Source organism: Myotis lucifugus, unplaced genomic scaffold (genome assembly GCF_000147115.1).
Source record: "Myotis lucifugus unplaced genomic scaffold, Myoluc2.0 scaffold_326, whole genome shotgun sequence".
NCBI lineage: Eukaryota > Metazoa > Chordata > Mammalia > Chiroptera > Vespertilionidae > Myotis > Myotis lucifugus.
This window is the reverse complement of record NW_005871374.1, coordinates 452,267-465,138: the sequence shown is the minus strand read 5'-3', so window position 1 is coordinate 465,138 and position 12,872 is coordinate 452,267. Positions and strand designations below refer to the sequence as shown.

Genomic DNA, 12,872 nt, shown 5'->3' with positions numbered 1-12,872 from the left:
TCCTTCAAACATGGAAAACAAGTGTTTCAGTTTGTGGTTCCACTAAATGACCCAAGTCTTCCTGGATCCTTCAGGATGCTAGAGGAATTAGGTGTTGCTAATGGTTTCGTTTTGGGAAATTTTATGTTCTGTTTGTGATTCAGAAGCTAGCTGTGGGAGTTCAGTACTAAAGTGTGCATGGGAAATAATGCTATAGGCTGTTATTAGACGTGTTCTGGCAAGTGTTTTTACTGTTCAGTGAGGTAGATACAATCCCGCCAAGTCTATCTATCACAAAAAGAGAACCTGTATTTTTTGCTCAACTTGTATTTTTAAGAAATTCAGGTGATACAGTTCTATAAAGCATTAGAACCTTATTGTACTGGTGTATCCTGCTGTGAATTTCCATTTGAGTGTTGTTCTGTAAATTTTCTTTGTGTTAAAAGAAGGATTGCATAATCTTTATACTTCTTCTCCTCACTGTTTAGGTCATGCAGAATAACTTTGGGGTGAGGCCTAGGTCCTATTGGTAACAAAAGGATGCTTCTTTTTCTTCACCCAACATTCAATAACATGAAAGGAATCAAGTTTAAAGTATTCTATGTTCCAAATCAACATCCAATAGGATAGGTTTAGTCTTTTCAATACCTGGGATATAATATGCATGATGATACTGTTCATCAAAAATTACTTATAAATATTCCCCATTTTATTAATTTCATAAGAATACTGGGAGTGTGGGTATAATTACTGCTAGTCTACTTTTCCTAAAGCTGATGCACAAGTGGATTCTATGTTTAAGAATTTCAACATATCAGACTAAATATAATGGGAAAATGCCATTAACATATTTTTCTCTAGCTAGTATTAAATGGCTATGGGGTCTGCTAAATTAAAAATACATTATTTGATATCTATGAACCAGGTTAAAAAGTAATGCAGTAATAGTTTTTTTAAAAGTCATGAAAAATTACTTATGCCATTTAATTATTAGCAAAATTTAATGTATACCTATAAATAAAGATGACAAAATTAATTAATACATATTTCTAAAAGTTAAATTGTGTATATAAAAATCAAGCTACTAATCACTAATGTTTCTTCTTCATTAGTCCAGATTTATAAGACAACAAAAACAATTTATATTTTTGTTTTTAAATAATAAAATAGTTTATCAATGTTCTTGACAAGTCTCCATTTGACAATAACTTGCAGATAGGGATATATAGGGCTCAGATATCAAAATAATACTATGAATTATTATTATTTTCAATAAACGTGTTATAGCGAACATTTCCACCTTCTTAGAAGCATCTGAAAATGAAATTCTTTTTCATTCAATTCACAATAACATTGTAAGAGTAGAATTTGGAAACTAGGGGAACAAATACAGAAGTTAAATGCTGCTGCTAGCTAACATAGTGCACATTGTGGCAAAGTTCAGGAATGATTCCATAAGTGACACTGTAAACCATGTCATTACTTCAAACAGCAAGAGTGCATTTTGTGGATCAATTATAATGTGATCTGTACTATGCATTATATAGAACTATAAATGAATAAAAGATATGATTCACTGCTATCACCAAATTGTCAAGATCCTTAATGTTCATGAAGCATCTACAAGGTGCCAGGCATTGTGCTTTGTCAAAGGTATTATCATTATTATTACTATTAGTAGTAGTTTTTTTAATCTGCTGACCGTAAAGTCTACTTTGTCAAGACACACCCAAAAATATTTAGGAAAAATGTCATAACTTTGATATTCTCATATGGAATAAATGTCTAATCAATAAGATTCCAAGTAAGTCACTAACAATGCAAGAGATATTAATGGTCCTGTTTGATGTATTTTTATATCCTAGATCAGAACACATAAGTAGAATAATTAGACCTTTAACAAGTGATATTTATTGAATGTTAACCTGGGACAGTTACTGCAAGGGGCTCTAAAAAGTTACTTTATTTTAAGTTGAGAAGAGCTTTGTGATTAAATGAATATGATATTAATTCATATAATTTTATATAAATTAATGTTACTATTATACACTTAGAATACTGAATTTCAAAAAGATTAAGTATTCATATACTTAATAAGCTTAGAGCATAATTTCAGACTTTGGTCTTTCTCGCTCTGATGGCAGCCTGCTTTCCTCTGGACTGCACTGCTCTATAATATACTGTGATAAACTGAGAATGTGCAAGTTCTGAGCAACAGTCTAATGCAAGTGAAAGAATAATGCAAGAATAGTGAGAAATGAGCAATTATCCTTCTATTGGGAAAAGTTGGAGTAGAAATATTTATCTCAAAGTGTCAATCTCATTCACAGATAAAAACATAGCTTTATCTAACACCTCTTTTATCTTGTCATTTTCCTGCTCATAAACCGAGAGTAAAAAGGTCTTGATTGATATGGCAGATAGCTTTGGGTATCTGCTTTATCTTTATTCATGGCCTTACTGAAATACTTGTCAGGGTATAAAAAATGAAAAGTTGCATCAACGCTAAAAACAAGGAATCTATGCCTGTAGTAGTGTAAGATTGCTGCAGTCTTGAAAGAGAGGGTGAAAAAAAGTTCAGACAGTGATAAAGTTTGATTTTCAGGTCACTACCACAGAAATATGGGAGCTTTACAATTGCACAGGCATCAGTCATCTGTCTCAGACACTATTCAAACATACTTGAAGAACATGAAAGATTTTGTAGCATTTGAGGAGAGCATTTTTTAAAAAATATGTTATTATTGATTTTAGAGATAGAGAAAGGACGGGAGAGGGAGAGAGAGAGAAACATCGATCAGCTACCTCCTGCATACTCCCTAGTGGGGATCCAGCCCTCAACTCAGGTATGTGCCCTGACCAGGAATTGAACCAGTGACTTTGGTGCATGGGAGGATGCTCAAACAACTGCGCCACACCGACCAGGGCTTGAGGAGAACATTTTATCTTAAAGAGAAAAAGAGAAAAAAAAGTCTTTAAGAAGATTTATTGGAAAAAATACAAGTTACTTATTGTTAAAAAGTATGAGTTGCAAGTAAAACTCAATAAAGAAGAAATAAATATACTGATAGAGAAGGAAAAACATAACTGAAATAATAAAACTAAAGAGATTAAAGACAGAAAACATAAAACCAAAAATTGCAATATTGTTAGTAACTAATAATAACTAATACATTTTTATAACTTGCTAGGAGTTTTCAGTAGGTTCTTACAAGCATTTCTTTAGTTAGTTACCACACCTCTTAGTAAAAAAGGTAATAGTACTCTATTTTATAGATCAGAAAGGAGGGAAGCTCACTCGCTAAAGCTAGCTCACTTGAAAGGCAAAAGTCAGACTGTATTAACCTGGTTAACAAAAGAATATTCTTACCATATTGAAGTACACCATTACATGTTTGAGAACTCTACTAGACTACAGAATAATTGACAGGGGGAATGGAACAATGAATATCAGATGGAAAGATAAAAGTATAATCAATTTGTGATAATAAAGAAAACAGGCAGTGTGAGCTACTGCAATAACAAAGATATAGTAGAAAGAAAAAATCCATTGGGATTTTACAAAGCCCTTATGCATGCATATTGAAAGTGTTCAAAGCATGAAACAAAGTTAAGGTAAAAAGACTAATACTTTAGGAAATTACAATATCCTATGTTTATTCAAGACAAAAGCAAATTTTTACCAAATAAAAAAAAACTTAAAGGAAGCAAATATTAGGTAAAACTTTGATTTATTAACCATAGTAATTGAAGCTAGAAGACAATAGAGGAAGGTTTGCAAATGGAGGAAAAGTTTATGATTAGAGAACCTGAAATTTAGTCAAATTTTCAGTTATGAAGTAATTAATATTCTTACATAAAAGAACTCACATACTTTACTGAAAAAAACTTCAAAGACATGTCACTTGACTGTTGAGTAAAAATGAACTACTTTAAAAATAACTAAATCATGATATATATTTAGACATGACCTTTAAAACGAATAAAACAAAATAAAATCTAAACATAAACCAATAAAACTTTACTATCTATATCTAAGCCTATAGCTATATATGTAATTGAATACAGGAATCTAAAATAATTCTTAAAGAAAATATAAAAATAGTAACATGGTTCTGAATTCTCAAATTTTATTTATAAGGGCGGTAGTTTTGTGGTGTGTGTGTGTGTGTGTGTGTGTGTGTGTGTGTGTGTGTTCATGTTCATTAGAAATATTAACAAATGCAGTTAGATAGTATTTCCTTGTTTGGCATTGTATCATCTTCATCTCCCTTAATTTTGTGGTTAGTTTTCCATAAATCCAAAATTTTAGGGGTCTAATTTCTTTTTTTAAGTCCATGCATGTCTTTCAAATATCTAGTTTTCACCTACACACATACAATCCTAAACTTCATAGATCAAAAAAGAACTAACACCTAACCTCAAACTATTCCAAAGATTCAAGAGGAGGAAAGACTCCCAAGCTCATTTTTGAGCCCAGCATTATTCTAATTCCAGAACCAGATCAGGACACTATAAATAAAGAAAATTATAGGCCAACATCCCTGATGAATGTAGACACTAAAATCCTCAATAAAATATTAGCAAACCAGATCCATCAATACATTAAAAAGATCACACACCATGGTAAATTCAATTTATTCCTGGGATTCAATAGTGCATGTCAATTAACATGGTACATCACATAAACAAAATTTAGAATAAAAATCATTCTCATATCAATATATACATAAAAAGCATTTGACAAAATCCAGCACCCATCTATGATAAAAACTCTTAGCAAAGTGGGAAAAGAAGGAACATATCTATAAATATAAAACTCTAATATGCAAATAGACTGAACAGCGGAACTGAACAACAACCAAACGACCAGTCGCTATGATGTGCGCTGACCAGCAGGGGACGCATGCAGAACATGGCAGGCATTGGCAGCAGGTGGCAGAGTGCAGAACATGGTGGGTGTTGGCCGCAGTGGGATGGTGGAGCAGGTGAGCAGGGGAGCGGTGGCAATGGGAACGGGGCTGCTGGCAGACGGGACTGGGGTCACAGCGGGAGGGGCCAGGCGGGGACACAGAGGATGGGCTGAGACCCGCCCCTGTGCCCACTGCAGCCTCGTGGCCCACAGTTCCTTTCAAGGTGCATGAATTTGTGCACTGGACCCCTAGTCTCACCATAATGAAGACCATACATGACAAAACCACAGATAACATCATACTCAATGGGGAAAATTAAAACATTTCCTTTAAAATCAGGGACAAGATAGGGATGTCCATTTTCACCACTCTTATTCAACTGAAAGAATATATGCACCCCTATGTTTATAGCAGCATTAATTACAATAGCTAAGATCTGGAAGCAGCACAAGTGCCCTCAGTAGATAAGTGGATAAAAAAAAAAAAGCTTTGGTACATTTATACAATGGAATACGATGCAGTTATAAAAAAGGAGCTCTTACCCTTTGTGACAGCATGGAGAGACCTGGAGATTATTATGCTAAGTGAAATAAGCCAGTCAGAGAAAGACAAATATCACATGCTCTCAGGTATATGTAGAATCTAAGTAACAAAATAACCTGACCAATAATATAGATCCAGAGACATGGAAGCGTACAACAGACTGATGGTTTTCAGAGGGTAGGGGAATGAGGGGAGGGCGGGAAGAGATTAACCACAGAACTTATATGCATATATGCATAACCCATGGACACAGACCATAGTGCAGTGAAGCCTTGGGGAGGGGATGAGGGGAGGAGAGAGTTAATGGGGGAAGGGGGACATCTGTAATACTTTCAACAATAAAGATAAATAAGTAAAAATAAAATAGTTATATGCAAATATATATATAAAGGAGACTACAAAGAAAGCATGTTTGCTTTTGAGGCAAGGTACAATAGAATTCTAGTGTCTGGATGGCTTTTTTATGGATCTTCTGGAATTCAACTTGATTAAGAAAATATGCTGAAAATTCTCAGGCACTAGGTTGTGGGTTACAAACACAGTTAAGATATTTTCTGCCCACAAGCCAATAAAGCTTTAGGTAAAGAGGTAATTATGACAATTATACCAGGATGGAGGAACATTGTGATCTATTCCTTAAGGATACCCAAGCAAATTTGAGCCATGGGTAAGTTTCTAATTTCTTCAGTGTATTGTTGCTCTGTAATCCAAATAGTAAAATTTGAAGCTAAGTGAAATGAGGGGGATAGGAGAAGAATAAGGAACAGTCATTGCTATCCACATGCAGATAACCTGCTCTTCAAAAGAAATACATTTCTGAATTACTTGCATTTTCACAAGAATTGAGGATGTTGTTCTTTTAGTAGTACCACTGTACTATTTTCTTAGTAGTAGGTAGAATCAAGTCTACTTGAGAGTAGTGATCTCTTACCAGGTTGGATATTTCACTAAGAATACAAATTGATAAAAGTGTATTAAGTATGAACTATTTGGTAAACATTGCAAATAATTACAACTTTTGTTTATTTTAAGGAGTAGTTTCCCTTTGGGTTTTTCTTGCTTATATGTACACCTTTCAATGCCCGGTTGTTTCTTCTATAGAGATTTTTGTTGGAAAAGTTCAAAAAATGATGCATGTTATCTATGTTGTTTCTTCTAAGGAATACACATATTGTTTTCTAAGATAAATGTTAGTTATCTTTATGGAAAATATATACTAAATATGAAACAGTACCATCCTAAACAAAACACAGTACCCTTTAATGTTATGTATCGTGATGCACCACTTAACAATTGCGATGTGTTCTGAGGAATGCATCATTAGGTGATTTCCTCATTGTGGGGAAGACATAGAGTGCACTTGCACAAGCCTAGATGGGATAGCTTCCTACTGCAAATGTATGTGCTATACTTTTATTCTTTTGGCAGTGCGGTAGGTCTGTTTATACCAAGATCTCCACAAACACAGGAATGACTGTAGTGCGAGTCCTCAAACTTGGCTTTTCTTCTTGTAATGCAAGTGCTTGATTTACTACTAAGGTTTTATTGTTCAGGCCTCCACTTCAAAGCTGGACATTTCCAATAAACAGTTTGCCTGTCATAGAACTAGATGGTCAGGATGCCTCATCCCACCAAGGCACCTTTATTATAGAGATCGTGGTTATTGCAATAACTGACCATTTGGGCTACTTGTATTTTTTTTCTCATTCTGCCCTTTGAATTCCTGCTCCTATGTTTTAAATTCACCAATAAAGAGTGAGCCCTTGAAACCCTAGGTCCCACCTTCCTCGCCAGTAAAAGCAGACCTCGGTCCCTGCACCTGCTCACTCTTTCTCTCTACCTGTGGCCTCCCTGTGTGCCCCTTGGTTTGCCTTGTATGGCCCATGGATAGTAAGTAATAAACTTTATTCTTTCTTCAAAGTTTCCTAATGGTTATCTCTGAAGGGTGTCTTGAAAGCATAATAAATCCCCAGGGTCAGTCCATTGGTAACATTGGTTTTGTAAGGACCTATGTCATGATTTTACTCTAATGTGAAATCGAATGGCAAACAAACAAACAAAAAAACAAAAAAAAACTGATGAACAAAATAGATCCAGCAACATAGAAACATGGAACAAACAGGAATTTCAGAGGGAAGACAGGGGTGGGGGATTGGGCAGGTGGGGGGCATAGGGAGGGTAGTTGATTAACAGAGAACTTATATGCATATATACATATATGCATAGCCCAGGGATGCAGACAATAGAGTGGTAAAGTCCTGGGAGGGGTAGGTGCAGGGTGAGGGGGTCAATGGGAAAGCAAACAAAGGGGACATCTGTAATAGTTTCAACAATAAAGATAAATTTAAGAAAAAACACAGGCTATGTCTGTGGGCAGCTCCATGGGTCCAGATGAGTGCCCTCAGGCATTTACAGCCCTAAGGTAGCACTACTATTATAGACTGAGAAGGCACAAATTAGTAATACTTGCACTGTGATGTTATGGTGGGCTACTACATCACTAGGCTATAGGAATTGTTCAGCCCCACTATCTTCTTTTGGGACCACTAACTTATATGAAGTCCAGTGTTGACTATAATGTCATCCTATCTAATAAAGACAAAATATGCAAATTGACCATCACTTCATGACAAAGATGGCAGTGCCCATAGTCAACAAGGAGGGAATATGCAAATTGACACAACAAAAATGGCAGTGGCTGGACCAGGGTGCTTGCCTTGTCGTGACGCAGGTGTTCTGCCCCACCCTGGCTGCTCCGGGCCTCTGGTCATCACACGTGCACACGCGTGGAGCAGCTGAGTAGGGGCAGGACACCCGCTATGAGGGGCGGCGGGGGGTGGAGGGCGCTACAGGACAGCGGTAGGGCCAGAGTGAAGGCAGAAGGTGGTGGTGAAAGCGAAGGCCCAGGTCCTGGGTGCTGGAGGGAAGCCGGTGCGGACAGCTAGGGGAAGGAAGGCCTATTCTTGAACGAATCTTTGTGCATCAGGCCTCTAATTATATAATATATGACTGTATTACTAGTGTCAAAAATTCTCAAGATTCAAATATCACAATTGCTTTGGGAAATAATCTTAGAAATCATATTTGAGAATGCATTATTTTTACCTTTAACTCTGGGTTTTCTGGAAAACTCATAAATAGTAACATAAGAAAAGGCCTTATTTGTTTTTTAGATTAGCTGTTAGTATTATAGGACAAAATTTCAGTTCTAATAAGTTATTTAAGACAATTACAGTTAGTTTTCCAAACTAACTCTCCTGAGATGTTTACAGTTTTCTATTTCCATTTTTTATTTTTCTGATGATTATCAACACAGTTCTAAATAGCACACGTGTTTCTTTTATTTCTTCAGTTTTCACTATAGGATATATGAAAAAAATGAGGAGTTTAATAGCACTTTTTCCTCCCTCTTGGTTGTTTGCTATGTTATTTTTACTTTTTATTGTTTATGTAACTCTAAAGAATATGATTAAAACTCCATTGTTTATTCCAACAATTTTATATAGTATAGAAAGAGGATTTTTAAACTACATGACTACCAAAACTCTAATACCTCTTATGTGTTGGTTACTTAAAAGTGCCACAGAAATAAGCACAGTGAAGGTAATTAGCAGGGACATCCTAACATTGTGATCTGTTCACATTTAGCTCTAACAGACCAGCTCAGAGTCAATTTAAAAAAAATAGGTAAGTAATTAAGTTATTTCAAAAAGTTGGAGTCTAATTAGGAACCCTTGGTATAGTGCCCTGACCATGGGAAATAAGATGGGATTTCAGAAACTCCTGAGATTTGTAATGTCTCTCAAGATCTGAGAAGATTCACACTTTTGGAAAAGTTACTGCAGAGTTAATTAGTTGAACCAGGAGTAATGTAGCTCAGCTATAAGCTGACATTGGCTGACACCATCAGATTCCTTTGAGAAATGGCCAGGAAGAGCTGATCAACCCATAACTCCTACATTCAAACATATGTACTTTGAACAGCGTTGGATTTTTTTTCATTTTATAGAGAAATACAGGTACTATAAAGAAAGTCAACAGATAATTGGAAAGGTACATGTGTGGGGGGGTGGAAAGGCAGGTAGAGAGGTGAAGGGATAGGGAGAAAGTAAAATGGAGAGGAAGAGGAGCAGAAACAGGTAGTGAGGAAAAGAGTTTAGGAAGAGTGTTGTGTGAGAACAGTAGTCATCTGGGTTTAATTGAGTAAATTTGATATTAAGTGGCATTTCATAGTTCCAAATCCACAGTTAGGGAAGTGAATGGAACATTGGTAAGTTATCCCTACCTAGAGCTCTTTATTTTTAGTAAAATATTGATAGCGTGTAAACCACTGAGGGCCCATTAGCGATTACGATCTCAACAGAGCTACTAAGATGTATAAGAGCTCCAAATTATTGGTCAATGATTATCTTTAATTATTCTAAATTCAATAACTTAATACAGTGGTTTTCAACCTTCTGGCCCTTTAAATACAGTTCCTCATGTTGTGACCCAACCATAAAATTATTTTCGTTGCTACTTCATAACTGTAATTTTGCTACTGTTATGAATCATAATGTAAATATCTGGTATGCAGGATGGTCTTAGGCGACCCCTATGAAAGGGTCGTTCGACCCCCAAAGGGGTCGCGACCCACAGGTTGAGAACCGCTGACTTAATATAACTTAGTTGTATACTTATACTTAACATATATGTATAACAATAATAATGTAACTTAATAGCCAAAACCGGTTTGGCTCAGTGGATAGAGCGTCGGCCTGCGGACTGAAGGGTCCCGGGTTCGATTCTGGTCAAGGGCATGTACCTGGGTTGCAGGCACATCCCCAGTGGGAGATGTGCAGGAGGCAGCTGATCGATGTTTCTCTCTCATCGATGTTTCTAACTCTCTATCTCTCTCCCTTCCTCTCTGTAAAAAAATCAATAAAATATATTTTAAAAAAAATAATGTAACTTAATAAAATTTAATATTGTAAATAATGGTTTAATATCATTACTCTTTCTTAGCACACCAGAATTGTATGTTCCTGCTAGGATTGTAAACTACTGATTTTGTATAAGAGCACATATGTTTCAAGGTCTATTACTTGAGAAGAACTAATAGAAAAGAACAGTATTCTAATTCGTTAGAACGTGAAACTGTCAGATATTGAGATGCAGTTTATTTTCCTTTATAATTACCACTTACATGTTTGGACTAAAGGTTTCAAAGACTTAAACCCAAACTGTGTACTAAGGGTATTAGTTCAAAGAGATGTTAATGTGTGGTTCTAGAAAATGTGCTGATAATACCTTCTTCTTAGGTAATCATTATGCAAATTAACACACTTAAGCCTCTGAAAAGACCTGTAGTAGATTAACTTTTTCAAATTATATTTTATAAAATATTTCCCAAGCTTATCTCTGCATAGTGCACATTTGTTTTTTCAGCATACCCATTATAATCTAGTACCAGTGTTAACAACCTATGTCCTATTCACCACTGTTTTTATAATTAAAGTTTTATTGCAACACAGTCATGTCCACTTGTTGCTCTTCTGTTACAATGGCAAAGTTGAGAAGCTGCAACAGAGACTGTATGCCTGACAAAGCCTACACATCATTATTATCTGGTCCTTCATAGAAAAATGCTTGCCAATCTTAAATAAAAGATAATAGCAATGCTTGGTAGTTTTATATTTCTTTTGATAAGATCTAGAGAAAATTCAAAATTTATTGATATCTCTCTCCCTTGCTTTCCTTTTAGGAGGAATTCCTAGTATAAAGTTCTATGCATGTAATTACTATGTCTTTTTATTTCGACTTGGAGGACACCTTGCTCCTTCAGATTCAAAATTAACCAGCTTAAGGTGTTATATTACCAATATTAAAACCTGAGTTAAACTACTGACTCAGTTGTCATTTAGCTGTCCACACTCTAATATCTGAATGTCAATTTTTCATAAGGTATTAGGAATGAAGCTGAACTAAACTCTCTGACTTTATCTTTTTCAGGAAGAACTGAACCCCATCATCGTTACCCCACCCATCCAAGCCATTGATCAGGACCGGAATATTCAGCCGCCATCAGATAGGCCGGGCATCCTCTATTCCATCCTTGTTGGTTTGTATCTGCTAACATTTTATACTTTCAGTTATCACTCTGGAATCATGTAGGAAAAAAAAAACTTGTCTCAAATCAGAGTAAACAACTTTAATAACAAATATTTTCTTGTTGGAAATTATTGTTATTATTAAGTATAAATAAATGTACAGATATTTTTTCTCTCTCAGAATTAGTTTCAGTGAAATGTGTAGAACAAAGAGAAAAACTTTTACTGAAGCAGTAAAACAACTTAAAAAAAATAAGAGATTAATTTACATATTGGTGTTTTCTTCAATATCACCTCCTAAAGAATTCTCTGAGAAAAAAAATGAAAAACTTACACTGTTTGCTCTACCAGTATTTTATCATTGGTGGGTGCAGATACATAATTCTGAAAATATATGGCTGATTAAATAAGGGCATTTGGAGCCATATGGGAGAAAGAGAAGGATCATAATTAGCCCAAGGGTACATAATACATTATTCCCTTGGCTAATTTTTTCATGAAAAATTTCACAGAAGCTGTCTTAATCCATCCTTGTGCAGATACTGCTAATTGTACCAAAAGAAAAAATGATGAGAACTTGATTATGTTACCCAAATTGCTTTTTTCCCCACACGAGCTGCTTTTGCTAAAATATGGATGCTGCTGCTTTGCAAGGTTTTTAGTCTCTGAATAGACAGATGTGTCTGAGACAGACCATACATCTCTTTACAAAGGAAGAGTTGCTTTTGAAGTATGCTTGAAAATAACTATTCAATGGAATTCAAGATTACCCTCAACCTCTTTCTATCCCCAGGCCTCAGCTACATGTATGCACACATACACAAGAACACAACAGTAAACCTTAGACAGATTTCAAAATATGATGCTATAGTCTATCTACAAATGCTATCGGTAAAGAAAACTCAAGTAATTTTGTCCCAAGCCTTTGGTCTCTAGAATATGTCATACACCAGTGGCTGAGATTAGACTATTAAATCTTTAAAAAGCTCTTTTGAGCATAAGCATAAGCCTCCTTTAAGTCTACAGGACTCTTGTCATAGATAAACAGAAACAGGCATTTTTCATGTAATTAACTGAAGGCTTGAGAGTATGTCAATCACTGCACTAGATGCTGTATATAGGACTGTGAGAGTTAACTGTTCTAAGCTAAGGTGAGATAGAGCATATGACTGAAAACAGGTCAAAAGGTAAAATAATGAGCATAGCTTTAAGCACTATCAATAAAGTATGAGACATATCATGTGGGCTTATGGGAGGAGAGTGCTAAGGTTTTCTAAGAGAATTACTCAGGATGAGTTATTTCAGCAGAAAGACTGGGATTTCTGGGCAGAAAATGGCAATGATCTAG

General features: G+C 35.5%; 1 protein-coding gene across 16 annotated transcripts in view; it reads left to right on the top strand.

The window, feature by feature from the left end:
- Nucleotides 1-12,872, top strand: part of PCDH15 (protocadherin related 15) — a 537,899-nt gene that overhangs the window by 239,671 nt on the left and 285,356 nt on the right. For all 16 annotated transcript variants that reach the window (XM_023764291.1, XM_023764288.1, XM_023764290.1 and 13 more), the window contains one exon: nucleotides 11,427-11,535. In XM_023764291.1, coding sequence (XP_023620059.1) covers nucleotides 11,427-11,535 — 109 coding nt within the window. The remainder of the gene's footprint in view (nucleotides 1-11,426; nucleotides 11,536-12,872) is intronic.